We start from the raw sequence: 20,017 nt of genomic DNA on the forward strand, positions 1-20,017 counted from the left end.
TTCTGAATCTAAAAAAGCATCTAAATTCAGCAATCAGATTGATATTTAAGGCTCGCCAGAGAAATAAAACTGACTTTCGTTTTTATAGACCAGAAGACTTATTGGACTTCTCAGCTATCTGTTGTCTACGATGTTTTTCCATAATTCCATATAAAAATAAAAATGTTGACAAATGAGTCAAATTGGTGACATCAGCAAGAGTACAGAGCTTTGAAAAAAGTGGATAACACATGTGATCTAAATAATTATTTAAAAACATATATCTCTGACATTTATTTGAGAAAAACAACAACTGTTCTTGCTTACTGGTGTTTAATATGTGTGCTTGTGTTGAGCATCTTACGTGTTCAGTAAACAGTGTAAAAGAGAGTAAGGTTTATATATTACCTGTGTTTGTCTGTGCAGTCATTCAACATGATCTGAATATTTTGACAGCTATAATTTGCATATGTTGATTTTTAACAGATTATTTTAGGGACTCCTGTGATTTGCAGGGTCAATTCAAGTCGAGCGTAAAATGAGATTTGAAGCTGTTTTCAAAAGCCACATCATTTCAGAGACGCCACATTTCACTTGGAATAATGAAAAAATAATGTCCACAAATTCCCTTTCTTTGTTGGGTTTACAAACCTTCTTAATATATATTTTCTTAAAGGAGCAGTTCACTTTAAAATGAGCCATTTTTATTCCTACTATGGAAAGTCAATGGGGGCTTATTTTGAAGTGAACTACTCCTCAATTCTCAAAAGTAAAATTTTAAGTTATTTTACAATAGTTATCATTTACAATACTTATTAAAAAATAAAGACAAGGAAACTATGTAATAAAGGTAGGTTTTAAAATCAGGTTTATCATTTCATTGGTAAGTTGTTGAAGATTTCTTTTAATTAATTGAAATAAACAGTGTGACATGTCACCGAAGTCTCCAAGTCTTGTGTCGTTTTGGACAAAAGCATTCGCCAAATGACTAAATGTAAAATCAGGCCAATGCTTTTGGTTAAATCATGCTTGTAGGTCCAGAATCAGAAGGTCCTGTTCATTCAAATCTGTATATTTAAACATGTTGTTGTCATGCTAAATAGTGCAGTAAAGTAAATGGTGATGGTAAATAAATATGCAAATTAGTTCATTTTAGTTAAATCAACTAAAATAGCTTATTTGATTTGTTTTACTTGGAAAAACAATTCAAGCAAACAAACAACGTGATGACATCAGCAACAAATAATCAACCAACCAATCAAAAACTTTTAAATATAGTGATTTTTATATACAAATATATTCATGAAGATGGTTTAAAAAACAATTTCTTAGAAAGGAAATATTCCGCTCAGTCATATTTCTAGTTAAATAGTAACTATGAGACAAAAGTGACTAGAACAATAAATAAAATTCATGTGTTTTCTTTTTCACATACCAGTACAAACAATAAATTATAAAATCAGTGCTGTGTGTATTCAGTACAACGGCTATTTTCTGCTGAGATGAGTGAAGACATTCCTGCATTACAATTACAGATGAAATATATCAAGTTTTGATTCCGTTCACCAATCTCATGAGTTCAGTGAAGTGAATCTGTGCTGAAATGAATCAACTTTTAAGATTACTTTTTGGACCGATGCATTAACTGTTGCTTTTACCGCGCAGATATCAGTGAGGAATCGCACCTGTCGCAGGTCACATGACACGTCTTTGGAGAGATGTGATTAGAGAGAGAGCGAGAGAGAGAGAGACAGAGAGAATTTAGAAAAGCACCTGACATTGCTCACATCACATCACATCACATTGTTTAAACGGGCAGTTCACCCAAATATAAAAAATTTGTCATCATTTATTCACCATCATGTCATTTCAAAACCTGTATGTGACTATTTTTTCTGTACGTCTGCACATATTTTGAGAAATGTCTCAGTGGTTTTGTGTCCATACAATGGACGTCAATGAGGATCAATGTTGTTTGCTTAACAACGTTCTTCAAAATATCTTCTTTTGTGTTTTGCAGAAAAAAGAAAGCCATACAGGTTTGAAATGACATGAGAGTGAATAAATGATGAAAGAATTTTGGGGTGAACTGTATCTTTAAGAAGTGAGCATACGCACGCTTATTCTAGTGTATGACTAGCGTGAAGGCTTTAAAGGGATACTTCACCCAAAAATGAAAGTTCTGTCATCATTTGCTCACCTTCGAGTTGTTCCAAATCTGAATAAATTTCTTTGCTCTGATGAACACAGAGAAAGATATTTGGAAGAATGCTTATAACCAGACAGATTTTGTCCCCCATTGACTCCCATAGTAGGAAAAAAAACAATGGTAGTCAAAAGTGCCCCAGAACTGTTTGCTGTCCTACATTCTTCAAAATGTCTTCTTTTGTGTTCAACAGAACAAAAACAACGATAAAGTATTTTTTCCTACTATGGGAGTCAATGGGGGGCAAAATCTGTTTGGTTATAAGCATTCTTCCAAATATCTTTCTCTGTGTTCATCAGAAAAAAGACATTTATACAGATTTGGAACTCGAAGGTGAGTAAATGATGACTGAATTTTAATTTTTGGGTGAAGTATCCCTTTAACACACACTTAGTTGAAAGGGGGGCATTACGACATCTGACCTGTGTGTAGTCTGGCGTAGGGAAGTTCAGTTCATCAGCGACCGTTAAAGCGAGTCACATCAAAAGGCCTCCAGACTGTTTGTTTATTTTAGCCATGCAGCATAAAAACACTGCGTGTCATTATTTCCTAAAGTTTGGTCTCAGAAACGAAGCCAAGCTGCGGAACAGTAGTGCGGGGACCAAAAACACCACTGCCATGGAAATGGAGTGATTCTGAATATGATTGGCTGGTTGCGAGTGTTCAGGGAACACGCTTGAGTACAGACACTTCAAAAAAGCACAGTGATGTTACTATAGTACAGTCTGAAAAATAAAGATGCTAAAAAGGAATCTCTAAAGGGACGCCATGAAAGAATCACCTTTCAGGTTCTTTTTCCTAAAACTTGTTCTTAACTGCTCTTAAAACCCCCATTTCTTTCTTACATGTTTATAGCATAAAAAAACACCTCTTTCCAATATAAAGAACCTTTTGTGCCACAGAAAAATTCCGTGGATTTTAGAAGTTCTTTATAGAACCATACAGCCCAACAGAGAACCTTTAAAGGGACAGTTCACCCAAAAATGACAATTCTGTCATCATTTACTCATCCTCAAGTTGTTCCAACCCTGTATAAATCACTTTGATCTGCTGAACAAAAAGGAAGATATTTGGAAGAATGACAGTTAGTTTCAGTTCTGGAACATGATTGACCACCATAGTAGGAAAAAATAAAATGGTAGTCAAAGGTGCCCCAGAACGGTTTGCATTCTTAAATTCTTCAAAATATCTAAGTCTGTGTTCAACAGAACAAAAAAAACCTTTTTCCTATGGTAGCGAATGATGTCCCAGAACTAAAAATGTCTGACATTCTTCCAAATATCTTTCTCTGTGTTCAACAGAACAAAAAAATGTATATAGGTTTGGAACAACTTGAGGGTGAATAAATGGTGAGAGAAGTTTCATTTTTAGCTGAACTGTCCCTTTAAGGAACCTTTATTTTTTAAAAATGTACTCTGAAGGTATCAGATTGTTGTACTGTGGTACCCTGACAAACACAATGGCACTGAAATTCACATACACTGGCACTATAATGGTCCACTGTCCAAAATACCATGGTATTTTTTGGTCATGTTTTTGTACGTAAATAATGGGGGCGTGGCCAAACATACACACACTTGAGCACACATCAGATGTCGTAATCAGTCGTTCAGGATAAACTGAACCTGACGTTCTTTTCTGAACAACCATATTAGATTTTTGGATTGCCGACTCTAGACGTTCAGCAGTCTGCATTGCTTTGAGCTTATTTTAGAATAGACAGACACTTAATCCAAGGCGATTTGCAGTGACACACGACCTGAAGTCATTTCATTTCATGAAAGGCAGTCTGTGTTGAGATCAACTTAATGAGCAGTGATGACTACCAACGCAAGACGATGAATGAAGCTCATGATCTGATGCATTTGGATACTGCAGTCGAGTAGGAGCGCAACTAGCAACCAATAACACTTTTAAACAGCGACTAAAATGCTGACAGTGTCAACGTACTGTACTATCTGTGCTAAGGGTTGTTGTCAGGAAATGGTTGCGGTTTTGTCGTAGGGGCAGAGCTACATCGAGCGACCGATCTGCCGGTCACTTTTCCACATTTGAGGCAAGAGCTGAAGCTCTGTGTCCAAGTCGCAAAACAACACAATTGCGGGATCCCACAGCGATTGTGTTTAGATCATGGAACAGCATTTATACAAACACAACTGTCAGTCTACACGAACCAACAACGGTTCAGTCATGTAAGCGTCTATGTGCTCCACGTAGCCCGTGTCTCTGCTGGACACCTGTCACGGTCGACCGGGAACTACATCCCTCCTCAGTTCGTTTCATCGGTCCTCAACACTTTTTTATCAGGCAGTGTTTGAACGCCGAAGGCCGGGTGCCGAGCGGACAGCCTTTTGCCAGTTTGTCCTGTGTGTCTTTGCATTGCACTGTGCGACTCTGCCAGCCCGTATCGCAAGTCCTAGAGCACACCATCCATGGTCCCATCACCCACTGGGGTCCTGCTGGGGGCATCATTGTCGAAGGCTCCGTCGTCGCCGGAACCTCAGTAGTGAACGTCAAGATCTCAGCAGACGACAGCGCCGCAGCAGTGCCCGAAGATGCGATGGACGTCCAAGGCGGAAGTGGCGTTTTACGGGGCATGAAGAAGCTATAACGGATGTCTAGAGGCTTCTTAGCGTCCGTGGCGAGCACCTGCACCAGCAGGCTTTCTTGTATTGCTCCAGGGCCCATGCTGTGAAGGAACTCGTCTCGCTGGCTCCACCCGCTGTAGTTAAGAACGGAGCCATTGAGGGGGATGACCGTCTCTGATGTGGAGATCATGAACTTGCCGTTCAGAAGGTATTCTCCACCGGGTCGGCGCAAAGCGAGGTAAGCTGTGTATCGCGTTTGGCCTTTAGGTTTGTACTGCCGCACTTTGAAGTGCGTCGAGCCCTCGGGAACCTTCACGACATCAGTGTAGCCCTTACTGCAGGAGACACATAGAGATCACGCAACATAAATACACACACGTGACTTACTATTCTCTGTTCCAGGACAAACAAAGAAGGTTGAGTAAGGACCATGTGTCAAATCTGCAAATGACTTAAATCAGTCTAATTTGTTTGCTTGCTTTTAAGTGCCAGCGCATGTCTATAATTTCTAACCTCTTCTTGGTGAAATTTCCAGCCACTTTGATACAGCTGTTTCCGTCCCCCCCGCAGATGCCGCACTTGTCAAACTGAAGTTTAGAGCCAATAATTCCGTCGCAGCCCGTGCGCACACACTTTCCTTTAACACACACGGAGCTGCTGTGCGGCCGGCATTCTGTCCCGTCAATCACCTGCACAAAAAATAACATTGCAGAAAACGTACAACACATATTCTCCACAAAACTCTCTACACTCACCCTCTGGGAGAACACCACGTAGTATCCCGTCCCTTTCGCTCGGCAGGTCAACCTGCACATGTCTTTAGGAAGAATTCCTGCATACTTTGGTACCCATTCAACGAAAGTCTTCACTCCTTTAGGGTCTGTTTGAGGGCCGTTCCGGAGCACACACTGCTCCTGTCTGAAACTCTTAGCTAACACAGACACAATGACATGAAGAGTAAGTGTACACTCTAAAAAAAAGCCGTAAAAATAGGGCACAATATACTGTATTAATATGAAGGAATTTTCCGTGTTCATTTTTACAGTTGTTTTACCTGTATTTTACATTTTGCACTGCATTCATTTGCATTTTAGCATTAATGGAAATGTCCGTAAAATAAAGGAAAATGTACTGGTAATTTTCTGCCAGTACTTTATCTGTTTTTTTACGGGATTTTTTTACAGTGTACATAATATGTGAACAAACACTAGATGAAAAGGTAGAATATATAAGGGGGTGATTCTCACGAAATCTTGGTTTCAGGATGTCAGACATGATTTTCTTCAAAACACTTGTATCAACAACTTCCCTTTATATTTATTTAAAGCAAGATATGACATGTTTAAAGGCAATCATTTTTACGGACAGCTTAACAAGTATATTTTTTTACAAAAGAAGGCCTTAAAACCGTAACTATTTAAAATGGTCAATCGCGTAGCATGTTTTTCTAAAGCAAGCGAAGCCATGATGCCTAAGCAAGTTTTCATAAATCATACATAATAAGACATTAATGAATTATATTTTAATAGAATATTATACATGTAAAATTTCTTTAAAGGGGTCATATGACACGGCTAAAACGAACATTATTGTTTGTTTTAGATGTAATGCAATGTGTAAACACGATTTAAGTTTTCCACACACTGTGCATGTTTGTATCTCCTCATTGCCCCGCCTCTCTGAAATGCACTGAAAAGTTGCTCTGAATGTCAAAAATATGTTTTGTCCAAGGTAGAGAACTCAATTATCTTTATTACGATCATTTTTTATTGTTACCAGATTGTATGTTTTATAACGAAACACTTTACTGCCATGATTTTTCAGTGGTTTCGTGAGAGTCACCCAAGGAATTGTGGGAAGTGTAGCTATTTTTTTTCATGCTCTTTAATGCACCCATGATGCTCTGGGTATGCTGTCCAAGTGGACAACTCACTAGGGCGTGGAACCGCGTGTTTTTGCAGATTTTGCAGTTAAAGTCCCAGTGAAACAAAAAATGACAATGTCTATTTTTTCATGAAATATTGCAGCATTTATTGAAAAAAGTTTATCAACGTGGGTCATTCTCTTTTTAAAATTTGTGTTCCCCTTATAATCTTTAGTTAAAATCAGAAAATGCACTTCGTTCCTGTAATGACTATCCACGGCTTGGGCGGTGCCTCCGTTAACTCCTCCCCTTCAACTGTCAGTCTGCTGCCAGTTCCATTTCAAAATGCAATGGCTGTTTTTATACATCCAATCAAATCGTGAAAAGAAAGACGAAAGCCACGCCCACTGTTTTTCTCATTAGAAATTCCATTTCACTCGAAAATGCGTCAAAATACGGAAGTAAAAATGATCGAAAGTTCCGATTCGCAGGGACTTTAAGTCCTTTTTGCTGTCATGTGTGACCTTTGGCTTTTAAAAGAATTTGAGATATGAGAAATATTTAAATTTTCAGTTGATGTTGAGACCATCTGACTGACTTTTGGTTGCAAACTTTGGCATCTTGTGTTGATGTGCTGTGATGTGTTGATGTGATTTTGTTGTAATGTGTTGTGCTTTGCATCTGCTGTGATGGGTTGATACACTGATTTCGATGTGATGTGGTCATGTGATGCGATTTTGTTGGAATGTGTTGACGTGCTGAGACTTTGCTGAGATGTGCTGTGGTTTTGCAGTGACGTGTCGATGAGCTGCACTTTTAACAGTGATGTGCTGCGATTTCGCTGTGATGTGTTGTGATTTCGCTGTGATGTGTTGTGATTCTGTTGCTGTGATGCGTTGATACACTTGACTTGCTGTGATGTGTTGATGTGATGCGATTTTGTTGTGATATATTGATGTGCCAAGACTTTGCTGTGATGTGGAATGGTTTTGCTGTGACACTTTGAAGAGCTGTGATGTGTTGATGTGCTGTGTGATTTTGCTGTGATTTCTCACCGGCTGGTGGGCACGGGCTGACGTTACAGGACCTGTAGACGGCTCTCTTTCCCATGCAGTAGCGCCCGTTGTTGCGTGGCGGGGGGTTATTGCAGAGACGATGTGCAAACTGGACGCCGCCGCCACATGTGCGAGAACACGAACCCCATGGACCCCATGAGCTCCAGCTCCCATGGTTAGACGTCTGCAACAGAGAATCAGAGTTGTAGAAATAAACACCACGGTAAAAAACCATTAACCAGATGCAATAGTAGCATTATCGATTAATGTTTTACTTGAAAACAGAACATTTGGATAATGCACATAGTATGCATACTACACAAATGAACAGCATGGTAGCATATAGTTCTATATGTACTAAAGCTTTCTCGGTTCCTATTTCTGTCAACACACACACTATGGGGAAATCTCATTGGTCCAAAATCCTGCTCCACTTAACTGTTTATTAATACGGTATATTAAATCGGTTCTGATTGGCCACGATTAAAATGTGATGCACAGCATTTCTGCTGTAATTGAGGACAGCTGCTTGAAGAGTCTATTCAGAGGAAGAGCCAGTTACAAAGACGAGTCCAAACCAAAATATTTTCACTTTGAAATAACTTGCACCAATATATGGTGAGCGATAAAAGCAATATGCCTTGATGTTGACACAGGCGGCTGATTTATTACCTCATAACTTTGTTACCTTCCGTTGTGTCATCAAATAAATATCCTCAAAATATACTTCCAGCCAGCTCGGAGTTGAAATAAAACGTACACTGACGTATCCCCAAAAACCCTCTGATGGTTTAATAAAATGTCATGAGGTGCAAAAGAACGATTGGGCAGTCGAGTTGGAAAACACATTTTCATTGACCTCTCATGAACAAGTTCAACTAAACAGCAGCAGTGCTGTCTGAAGAGTGTGTGAGGGACTAAAACACACACCAGCGGCAGGAAGGGCGTGGAGAGAAACTTCAGAACCAGTGTGTGTGTGTAACACAACAGAGCCGCATTTCCTAATTCCAGGCGACAAACAAACGCGCATGCATGAAGAGACACGCTCAAACAAGAGGGATATTCTTCAGCAGGACAAAAATAAGTCTTGTAAACACTTAATGACCTTCAACACGTGGAGGAAAATACCCGGCCGGCCTACTGGAGGACAGGAGGAGAAATTCCAGCAGGTGAAAAGTGTTTGAAACTAACGTGCTTCATTCATTTCTGCATTAAAAAAGTGTTTCCGATGTGCTTTAATTGATTAAAGCAGAAAAGTTTTCCCTTTGCATTTTCGAAAAGGTTTGCATGTACTGTACATTGATAACCAAATAACACTGACCCCTTTGACTTCCATTGTATGGACACATTTCTCAAAATATCTTCTCTGAACAACAAGAAAGAAAGTCATACAGATACTGTATATATTTTCGGGCAAGCTGTCCCTTTAAGACGGTGATGTTTTTGATTTTATTTATATATTTTTTAATTATTTGAAATACTTTATAATACTCCTGGTGCTGTTGGTTTATCACTTCATTAGTAGTAGAAGACGGTCAACTTACCGAATAGTGTCTCTTGCGAGTTTTGTCCACACATTTCCCCTGCAGACAGATTCTTCCCTTGCCGCACGGTGTACCTTCTACAGCCGGAAGTTTCTTGGTTAGACAAACCATCTGGCCCTTCCTGATCACAGCACACCACAGACGGGCACACACGTCCATGCCCGGGCACACGGTGTACTCCGGGCCGAAGGCTAAACGGCACTGAAGGGCGGCGTCGTAACTCTGACCGGGGAGCTCTTCTGGACCCAACAGAGGCTGGCGAGGGGAATCCAACAGACACTCGGCTGCAGCATCAACACACAAACCAGAGCACAGCTTCAGTACAAACACGTTTATCTAAATGTATTATTATTTTACAGCAATGGCACACAGATTAAGTCATTTTAAACGGATCGCTTTCTTACCGTTGCCGTCGTCGAAGAAGTCTGTGATGGTGGCCGACGTACAGCGGCTCCAGGGTTTGGAGGCATCGATGGAGGTCAGGATGGATGACATGAGCCGCTTGTCCTCAGTGGCGCCGAAGCGTTCCTCACAAAACTTGGAATCGTCGTGAGACAGGCCCAGAAGATGTCCTAAGCGAACGCACAGGAAGTGATGTCATGAATGTTTGTGTGAGTATGCATTGATTCTTGCGGTATGCGGGGCGATGCGATCAATACCGATCTCGTGCGCCACGGTGAACGCCGCGTGCAGCCCGTCGTCCTCGATGATGGCACAGCTCCTCTCTGGAGAGCACACGGTGCCCACGTCAGCCATGCCGAGAGTGTCGCATGAATGATGTCCACACAGATCCTGCACACATCACACACACTCGTGAGTACATGAGATATCGGCTACACACCCTCATCTTTCTCGCACACAAACGCACACGTGCTTATGTTGAATGCATAAATTTTGTCTTGCATTTTTTCTTTTCCTCTTTGTGTTTTGGGGGTTGTTAAATAAGTATTGATCTACAAAAGTGAGTATAAGACCCCTGAGGGCCATTAACATGTTACACAAGAGATCAATGAATTCATTAACAGAGCCCTGAGGTGACCAGGAGTGCAGACGAATTGACAGGAAAACATCAGTTTCCATTGACCCTCGACAACGATTGAGAAGTCAACCAATAGCAGTGCAACGTCAGCTCACATGATCACCTTTTTTCGCAATATAATATAATGTATATATGCTGCTTGTTGCATGTGCAAATAATTGGACATGAAACATCGATTTGAAAAAAAGAAAACAGATTTGTTAAATGAAACATCTTGCTTTTACTCAACACATGCCGTTTGTGAAAAGATTTGCTCCAGGTTTTGGGCTGGTCTAGCAGAACACACGCACACACGACAAACACGCAACAAGCTTCCATGTTTACTGTTACACATCATTGACAATCCTAGCAGACATGCAAATGCTCACATTTCTCAAAATCTGAAAACGTTCATACACACGCGCAGACAGGTTGATTTTTCAGAGGAGTGTTGATGACAGCCGTTCGGTGTGTTTACTCAGTTAAAGAGGATGAAAACAGTCTGTGTTCTGTTCTGGACCTGATGCCAAGCGTACACAAACAGCTCACATGCCACATGAAAGAAAGACACTTTTAAAACCACCGGCCCCTTGAGACCGCCTGCGTTTGAAAAGGCAACATTGAGCGAGAGTGTCTATAGGCCTAAGTGTGTAAACAGGTTGCAGAGTTTAGCTCACGAGGAACGCATGTGTAATGTGTTATGATGAGAGAGTCTAGCCAACCGCTCGATCGACAGGAAACCTGAATACAGATGAATATACACTTGATCCTCAAACCATGCGTACTGTTGAGAAGAGATGTCATGTTACTATGAGGGGCCATTTTAGGCCTTAATTATTGAAATACTTCTTACAAACACTAGTGAAATACAAAGATCGATCGAACTTAGTGAAATTCATTCATACGTATTACTGAAATACCTCTTACAAACACTAGTGAAATAAAAACATCGACCTACCTTAGTGAAATTCATTCACACGTATTACTGAAATACATCTTACAAACACTAGCGAAAATCATTCACATGTATTACTAAACAACCTTTTTTAAAGAGAAAGATCAAAAGTGAGAGACTTTTTTTTTACAAAAGTACCCTTCGTAATCCTAGCTCAACCACCTGCAAACAAAAAAAGCATGTGGAATATGAGAGGTTAATTATTTCACAGACTCCAACGGAGAGACATTAAAGTCCCAGAATGATGAAAACATACATAAGATTCCTGACGGGTCACTCCAGAACATCTAACTCACACGCAAACATACACGGGAATGTTTATGTGCTCACGGCTCTCACACTTGGCAAGCACTTTAAGCAAACATGTCGAGTGCAGACAGACAGGAAGACAAGTGGTAGGTGGAGAAGACTCTGGATATTTGATTCTAGGTGTGACGGGCCCAAGAATGCCGCGAGCTTCTGTCAGCTGGTTCTGATTTATGGGGCGTTCCGGGGCCAAGCATATGGCCTGGGTTATTCTTCAAACTGATCTGAGGTCTGTTTACTGAGCGGGACATTATGACTGTTATGAGCGAAGGTCCTCTGGACTGCTTGAACCTACAAAATCATAATCTCCTGATGTCAACAGGGCTGGACGCCTTTGGATGATACTGAAAATACATCTTGATTTTTTTAAACGTAGTTTTTCATCTAAAAGAACCAAACCAACAGCAGACTCCAAATATAAATGAAAATACAGTAAAATTCTCAACCGGGAGTCTCTGAAACAGACCGTTCAAACAAAACAAGACGTTCACGCCAATTTTAAAGAAATCCAACAACTTGTCAAAAACAAATTCTTCATCCTACTGAGCGACTCCAGAGAGGCCGGAATCAATCCTTGTCTGTGGCTACCCAACGCTGGCATCGAGCGAAAGGATTTCAGACGGCGGGGTGTATAGATGGATAGATTGGCGCGGTTCAGAATGTCTGTGAGACTTTCAGCGAACTGTTAACGTATAGCCGCCACGCTACAGGACGTGTGAAATGCCCCAGTGCGTTACAACTAACAAACAGGGGGCGGACGGAGGTCAATGTGTGACTCTCACTTTTGAATTGCAAAACAGACAATATACATTTGGCCAAGACGAAAAACAACCAAGACATTCATCATTTGATGTCTTTAATATCTCAATTGTTTTTCTTAGACAATGTGGTCTCAGATTCTTATGAGGACAGAGTTACTCTGATGATAAAGTGCGTGTCTCATCTCGGCATGGACACATGATGCATTGTCTCCGGTGGACTCGGTGCAGTCATGTGTCCATCTTCTCTCTGATGTAACGACTAATCACACATTCACCCATAAGCCTGCGAGTTCTCAATGTTGCCCTTGTTTCGGCGTTCTGTGGTATGCGTTGAGCTGCATGGACGTATCCACGCGCCTGAGATCATTCTGGGACTGAAATGAGACCGGAGCTATTAATGACAACTGGGCCACATGGCAATATTATAATAAGCTATATCACAACGGTTTCATCTTGGCCATTAGGTTTCTGAGACGCGACCTGCATGATAGCGGGATTGTTTAATAACATCTTTGATTAAATATCAGTTGATAAATTACATGCTATCAGTTCAAATAGTTTACTTGTTCCTTTAGAGATAAAACAACGTGGGAAAGATACTTGAAATATTTGATCAACTTATTATTTTATTTTAGCAATAAAATTGTGGTGAAGGTGTAAGGTGACTTCTGATGCTCTGTAAAATCAACTAAAAGCTCGACCTGTCCAGAGCCATTGAGAGAGAGAGTCGCATCAACTCCGTTGACTCCAAAGGAACAGTTTTTTCACAGCAATGGTGGTTCATAGTACAAATATGTTGTCCTCACATAAGATTGCTGCGCCATTCCTGTCGGATCCAATATTGATGGCACAGCACTGCTTCTTAATTTTAGTCTCTCCACAATTCCAGCATCCACCTGTGCCTTGTTCACAAAGGAATCCTCGGTGAAATGAAGCGAACAAACGATCAATGTTTTACCCACGTGAGCTAGAACCTCTTTAAAAATAAACGAATATTTGTCATGCGCGATCCTGGGGGCGGGGCTAGAGAAGTAGTCGTTGATATTCTTCTGTGGAGGCGGTGTTCAACCTATCTATGATAGAAAGGTGTATTCCAGGACCTGGCGTTCGCTGGGCCTTGTGTCAATAAAAGTTGTAATTTAAGTAACAAGGGCGTTTTCAGTTCTGACACTTACAGGATGTTCGCTTGAATACGATTCCCTCTTATATAACAAAAGCTCGGGTTAAAATTGATGTCTTAATTCATGACACCTTTAAAGAATGTAGGACAGCAAACAGTTCTGGGGCACTTTTGACTACCATTGTATTTCTTCCTACTATGGGAGTCAATGGGGGGCAAAATCTGTCTGGTTATAAGCATTCTTCCAAATATCTTTCTCTGTGTTCATCACAACAAAGACATTTATACAGATTTGGATCAATTCGAAGGTGAGTAAATGATGACAGAATTTTCATTTTTCAATCAAGTCTTGTTTTCCAGGAAAAAAGTCAAAATTAGTGAGTTTGTTTAAAACAACGACAAATATATACATTTTTTTAAACTTAAATAACTTAACTTAAACTTAATTCAAAAATTCTAACAAACAAGACAAAACAAATAAGAAATTCGTTTTTGCAGTGTTCCTTTAATCTCTTACTAAAATAATCAATCTGTACGATCATAAGGACCCTTTGGACATACGTTAGGAGGAAATGACACCCACAGCTGTGAATCTCTCGGTGGGCATCTGTTTTTTTAGCCCATCACAGACTGTTGACATGGTACTTCCCAACCACACACACAGTTCACGCCAACGTGATGCTGGACACAGGACTTGCCAGAGGAAAGAAACCGCTGGCATCAAGCCGCCTGTGCCAGGCCAGGACATCCCCCCACTGCCAGGAGACGTTCCTCTCTGCGGAATTTGGTGTGGTGATCCTTACTAAGGGGAAACAACGTCAGAATCATTTACAACAGCGCCAAGAGAGAACCATGGTGGAACAATGCGTTTGTAGCCTTAGGTGCATTCATATTATCACAGAGTTCTGTCTGCAGTGCTCTAAAAACAACAACTCTTAACCGAACCACACGTCATGAAAAGATGCTAAAGAAGAATCGATTCCCGATTCCCAAACCTAGTATAAAATTCACCTCCCTCTGAATAAGACCTCGCATGATGACATGTACCACAAGACTCGCCGGGAAACCTGACAAGTTCACAAACCACAAGCGAGGGGGGCTGAGGGAGGCCTGGCGCTCTGTACCCTACTCTGGACTTTTGTGGTGGCAAACGAGTGTGGTCTCAACCGGTGGATGGATTTCAAATGGGAGATCTGTTTATTTTCCTCAGTTCCCAGCGCTCCACAGAAAAAGAGAGAGGGAGGGAGAGAGCTGTGGTTACCGGGACTCCTATCTGGACAGCAGCAGCTGATTCTAAAAGCATTCTGCATGAGGAATGTGCAGGGACAGCAAAAGAGATCACACGCTATATGAGGACATATGAGTCTTTCCGAAGACTCCTGGCTAGAAAAACAGAAACAAAGGAAATTTTTTGACACTGTTGCATGTGAAACAGGAAGGGAGAGAGATGTTCCCAGCTGGACACATTATCAGATTTTGCCTTTCGTGTTATGCATATACCACGATATTTACATGATACTCTAAAGTTTTACAAAGTTAACTATGGCACTATACTTGTTGGCACATGAGAGAAAATGTTAAATGCTCCCTCATTCAAAATATTCCTGCTAAATTTATAAATGTAAATGTGTTACCAAAGTACAAAGAGTGCCATGTTAAAAAACATGCAATACCACAGATGTCTTTTAAATCTCCTGTGAGTACATTAATATGTTAATAATTCAGCACTACAGTCTAAATTAAAGTACACAGTGTATGCACACGCCCTCGACACACAATGCAAAGTGCGCAAATGCTGCTTTTGAGACGCGCGTTTCGTCTGATGGATCTGCACTCAGTGCACGAGCTTCTGTTTTTTACCTGCCTGGTGAAGAGGATGGCGGCGTCATGGTGATGCTGGTGGTCATCATCCAGGGGGTTCTGCTGGTTCTGCCACTTGCAGAAACTCTTGAGGGTCGCCGCTGCGTTTTTGGAGACATCAATCCCCTTCTCGCCCTCGACCAGAACCGCGACCTTTACCACTGACAAGCGAATGGGGTTTTCGATGCTGGCGTGACCGTATAGTTTGGACGCGATTGATGCGAGCGTCAACAGGTAGTGATGCAGGTCCTTCCCGTATTTCTTCGTCATAGTGTCATCCGCGACCAGCAGGAGCTCCACGTGCCGGGCGCGAGACACGGACCTTTTGCGTCGCTTCGTCGCGTCTGACTTGACGAACTTTGCCCACCAGTTTCGTCCACGCGCGTAATCATCCTCACCGTGACGGGGGGGTTTGCGCGTCCGTTTGCGTTTTTTCGCGTCACGCGTGCCGCAGCTGTGCAGCTCGGGCATGGCTTTGAAACTGAAGCGCTCGCGGGTGTAATAGTGGAGAGAGTGCGTCGCGTCAGCATCCTCGACTATACGCACGTCGTTCTCGTGTCCTTTTGCCCGTATGAGAGGCGTGATGGTGTACCGGGCGTGATCCACGGCAAAGAACCCCTGAAGTCCACCGCCACACAGACTAAACACCGCCAGAGACTCTGCGTTTGTGTTCACGGTTCCGCGGTAAACGCATTCCCGGCGCAGCGGCGGTGCGTCCTCTCCAGTGCTTAAGTAACGGGACGATATCGACTCATCCCGCTCCATATCCAACTGAAACCGCCTGCCGTCCATGTATAACAGATAACCCGCTTTCCCTCCCCCGTGATATATCCGATCCACAGTGCGCACGACGCCGCCGGTCCGGTGGGCAGGTGTGCGCAAGGACGCTTTGGCAGGTGTAGAGAACGCGCTGAACGCAACGGAGCCAGATGCGCGCAACGCATCGGACAGCGCGCAGCACAACAAAACAATCCGCCACATGATTTAATCCGATGGAGAAATGTGGTTTAGTCCAATGTGTCGTTTAGTCAAAGACTTTTGCAATCCATGCATGAGATATTTAAGACGAATTTAGGAAACGGGTCCATTTGTCCGCGTGCGCATCTTCTACAAAATAAACACGAGAGAGGCGCGAGAATAGACGTGGAGGAACTAAAGTGAACTTGTAGAACAAAACACAAAGTTTCCTCTTAAAAGCACCAGAGAAAGAGAGAGAGAAAGAGTCCTGCCCCCTTTGCACTCTCTCTCTCTCACACCAGCCCTCCTCCTCTCTCATTCTGTTTGTGTGTGTGTCGGAATCTAAGTCCGGTGAAAGCCGTCGGGACGACGAGCGACTCTCACCGGTGCCGAGAAACAAACAACGGAACAACGTGCAAAACAAAGCGGAAAAATGCGCGTTCATGCATCCGAGAACACGACTGTTGCGTTTTTACAAGGATACATCTTTTCAGGTTACTGTGTGGACAGAGACATTTTGTACTGTACAGAGTTTTGTGTAATATACTGTACTGCATGATGCTTACATACATTCAAATGGAATTGTCTTTAAATGTGGGAGGCAAATTTGTAACATGATTGCATTTTAAAATTTATTTCACAAAATTACCAAATCAAACTGTAATGATGCAGCCGTCAGTGATTTCTTTAATGCATGTTTACATAGGCTAAAAAAACAAGAGAACATGTCTGGTGTGAACATCATTTACTACCCCCACTGATGACAAAAAGTTCTTATTTCAAATGTTTGAGAATGTCTGTATGACCACAACATACAGTATAAACAGTAGCCTTTACATTCATTTCCAACTATCTCAAACGTTTTCTATCTTCTAGGCCAGCAATGAAATATTAATCAAATTTAGCTTAATAATTAATATACTGTATGTGTCCTTAATCATTTTAATTTGTACCTCTTCATAAAATCATTTCTGTACATTGTGGATGTATAGTGTGTGTGTGTACTTGTAAAATCTCTCGTACCTTATTGCATAATGATGTTGGGCATCAGAGAGAGAAGCATCCTGTGACGGAGGAAATCCACAACTGGGAAACCCTGTTCTGCTCAACAGAGCATCAATGCCTGCAGGCAGACAGACAGATGGGCAGAGAGGCAGACAGGTGGCTGGTGCACACTAGTGAGGCTCTCATTCTGCTGTCCGAGGTTACCGCAGGTCATTCCTACACTGTATTATGACATCATCACCACTATAACAACAACATCATAACATCTCATGGCACAAAGGGTCAGTTCATTGTTAACTCACCCTCTCTCTCAGAAAGACAGAATAAAAGTGCTTTAAAAAAGCAAAGAATGTAATTTATTAAGCCTGCATGCAAACATAAAATATAGACAGTATGTCTGTAAGTCACATGATAACCCGCAGAGTGATCGCAGTGGCATCAGTTGTTGTGTGCGATGTGTCTCATCCGAGTTTGAATGAGAAGAAATGAAACATATTTTCAGTAAATAACTTTTTCACACAGATATCGCAGACCTCTAGATGTACGTAGGAGTTTTATCATATAAAAAACAGCATCAAGATTTTGCCAAACATTTTATGTTCCAGAAAGAAAGAAGAGTTTAAAATCACACGAGGGTGCACAAAATGATTCCAATGCTTCTAGTCTGTTAGTTAAGTAACATCAATTGAATTATTGAACAGGGCACTTGTTACTCTGTGCTTCAATGTAATGGATCATTTATGAGCATTCTGAGTGGCAAGAAAAAAGTGTTTGCTCTCTCTCTATCTCTCACACGCTTGTTTTAGTATCTTTGTGAACTCATTGTATTTTCTATCCCCTTAACTTAAACTAAAACTTGTGAAGAGTGTGTATTTTATGTGCTGTTACAGTAAGAGAATATTGACTGATCCTCATAGAAACGCTTGTTTATTTTCAGCTCTGTCAGTCGTGTTGTGTAATTCGAAAATCACATTGAGTGCCAAAATGCCTCTCCGCATATAAGATGTGACACCTCACGGATCTCCTGCCCGGTGTTTGTTTACTGAAGCTGAGTCATTTAATAGTCTTTCCCAAAGGACCGGACAAACCCAACAAGACAAGCTGGCAACCAGGAACTTTCCATAGGTGTGAAAACTTTCTATATGCGTTCACGCTCAAAAATGACATTTCATCATTCGCTCACTTTCATGTCGTTCTAAACTTGTGTGAACATCTCTTCCGTGAAGCACGAGAGATGTATTCCATGTTTGTGTTTAAATATGGTTCTGCTAAATTAACCACGTGCATGATACCTTTTTTAATCATTATGAAACAGCATACAGGTTTCAATTTGAGGTTTTCCAATCTTTGGTTGGCTGCTTTTGCTCTGGTCAAACCAGTGTTGTTAAGAGACGGTCGTATAGAGGCACCTCTCATGTCTCACCTATCTGTCACGAGACGAGGCTCTGGGGGGTCTGCGGCCCACCGCCTGCTTGACCTTGCCGAAGCGGATGTTTGCTCAGGTTAGAAAGATGTGAGAACACCCTGGGGTGGTCAGTGTGGGTCGGCGTGAGAGTGTTTTTTGCGATGAATGCTTTGGAATCGTTCAAGGTAAAGCTATGACCCAGAGCTCACCCTTTGGCTTGCGTCTCGACCATGTCAACAAATGTGGAGAGATTAAAATGAGCGAGCAATGAGGTCTGGGCCATTTTTCAAACACTTGCCTGACATGTTTTTCTGGTGAGGAGCGCTGTGGGTGGAGATTCCTGTCAAAAATGTTTTTGAAAAGCAAGGAAGTTTTTTTTCCCACAAAGGCTGAAGGGAACAATCTGTGCGGAACAAAATTCAGAAAAAAATTGAAGTAGCCCTTTTGAGATGGTGATGGAGAAATGGACAGACAGATGAACAGAACGACAGATGGCAGAACAGACAAACAGACAGGCGGATGGACATACAGACTGATGGGCAGAAAGACACGGATGGGCAGGAAGACAGATTGATGGACATACAGATGGATAGTAAGACAGATGGATGGATAGACAGAAGGATGGACAGAAAGAAAGACGAATGAATAGACAGACAGACAGACGGTCAGACAGACAGACAGATGAATAGACAGACAGGTGGATGGGGAGAAAGACAGGCGGATTGTCATATAGAAAGACCGACATATGGACAGAAAGACAGAAAGATGGGCAGGAAGACAGACGGCTGGACCGACAGACAGATGCATGGCAGGAAGACAGATGAATGGACATACAGATGGATAGAAAGACAGATGGATGGATAGACAGAAGGATGGACAGAAAGAAAGACGAATGAATAGACAGACAGACGGTCAGACAGACAGACAGACAGATGAATAGACAGACAGGTGGATGGGGAGAAAGACAGGCAGATTGACATATAGAAAGACAGACAGATGGGCAGAAAGACAGACAGATGGGCAGGAAGACAGACGGATGGACAGAAAGACATACAGATGGGCAGGAGGACAGATGAATGGACAGACAGACGGATAGACAGACAGATGAATAGACAGACAGAAAGATGGGCAGGAAGACAGACGGATACACAGAAATATAGACAGACGAAAAGACAGCCAGTAGGTGGGCAGAAAGACAAACAGATGAATATACAAAAAGACAGACGGGCAGAAAGACAAATGGATGGCCAGACGGACAGACAGACAGACAGACGGATAGACATACAGATTAATGAACAGAAAGACAGAAAGATGAATAGACAGACAGACAGATGGACACAGACAGATAGAAAGAACGGACCAACAGATGGACAGTCAGACAGGCTAACAGACAG

General features: G+C 41.8%; 1 protein-coding gene across 1 annotated transcript; it reads right to left on the minus strand.

Annotated features, from left to right (window-relative positions):
- Nucleotides 1-1,242: 1,242 nt before the first annotated feature.
- LOC130553374 (A disintegrin and metalloproteinase with thrombospondin motifs 5) lies at nucleotides 1,243-17,439 on the minus strand. Its single transcript, XM_057332301.1, has 8 exons — nucleotides 15,257-17,439; nucleotides 9,896-10,028; nucleotides 9,641-9,808; nucleotides 9,237-9,520; nucleotides 7,693-7,876; nucleotides 5,529-5,704; nucleotides 5,287-5,462; nucleotides 1,243-5,108 (listed from the first exon to the last, which is right to left on the minus strand). Exons 1-8 carry the CDS (start codon nucleotides 16,235-16,237, stop codon nucleotides 4,475-4,477), a joined length of 2,736 nt encoding a protein of 911 aa, XP_057188284.1. The 5' UTR covers nucleotides 16,238-17,439; the 3' UTR covers nucleotides 1,243-4,474.
- Between the last annotated feature and the right edge of the window lie 2,578 nt (nucleotides 17,440-20,017).

The sequence above is a fragment of the Triplophysa rosa genome, linkage group LG4 (assembly GCF_024868665.1).
Source record: "Triplophysa rosa linkage group LG4, Trosa_1v2, whole genome shotgun sequence".
NCBI classification, from domain to species: Eukaryota; Metazoa; Chordata; class Actinopteri; order Cypriniformes; family Nemacheilidae; genus Triplophysa; species Triplophysa rosa.

Bases quoted from the DNA above. Each gene is read 5' to 3' on its own strand.
- LOC130553374 (XM_057332301.1), bottom strand. From the start codon at position 16,237: ATGTGGCGGATTGTTTTGTTGTGCTGCGCGCTGTCCGATGCGTTGCGC. The intron at 10,029-15,256 runs GTAAAAAACAGA...TGATGTGTGCAG, and splicing joins CCATCCTCTTCACCAGGCAG to GATCTGTGTGGACATCATTC. The intron at 5,109-5,286 runs GTTAGAAATTAT...TGTCTCCTGCAG, and splicing joins GGAAATTTCACCAAGAAGAG to TAAGGGCTACACTGATGTCG.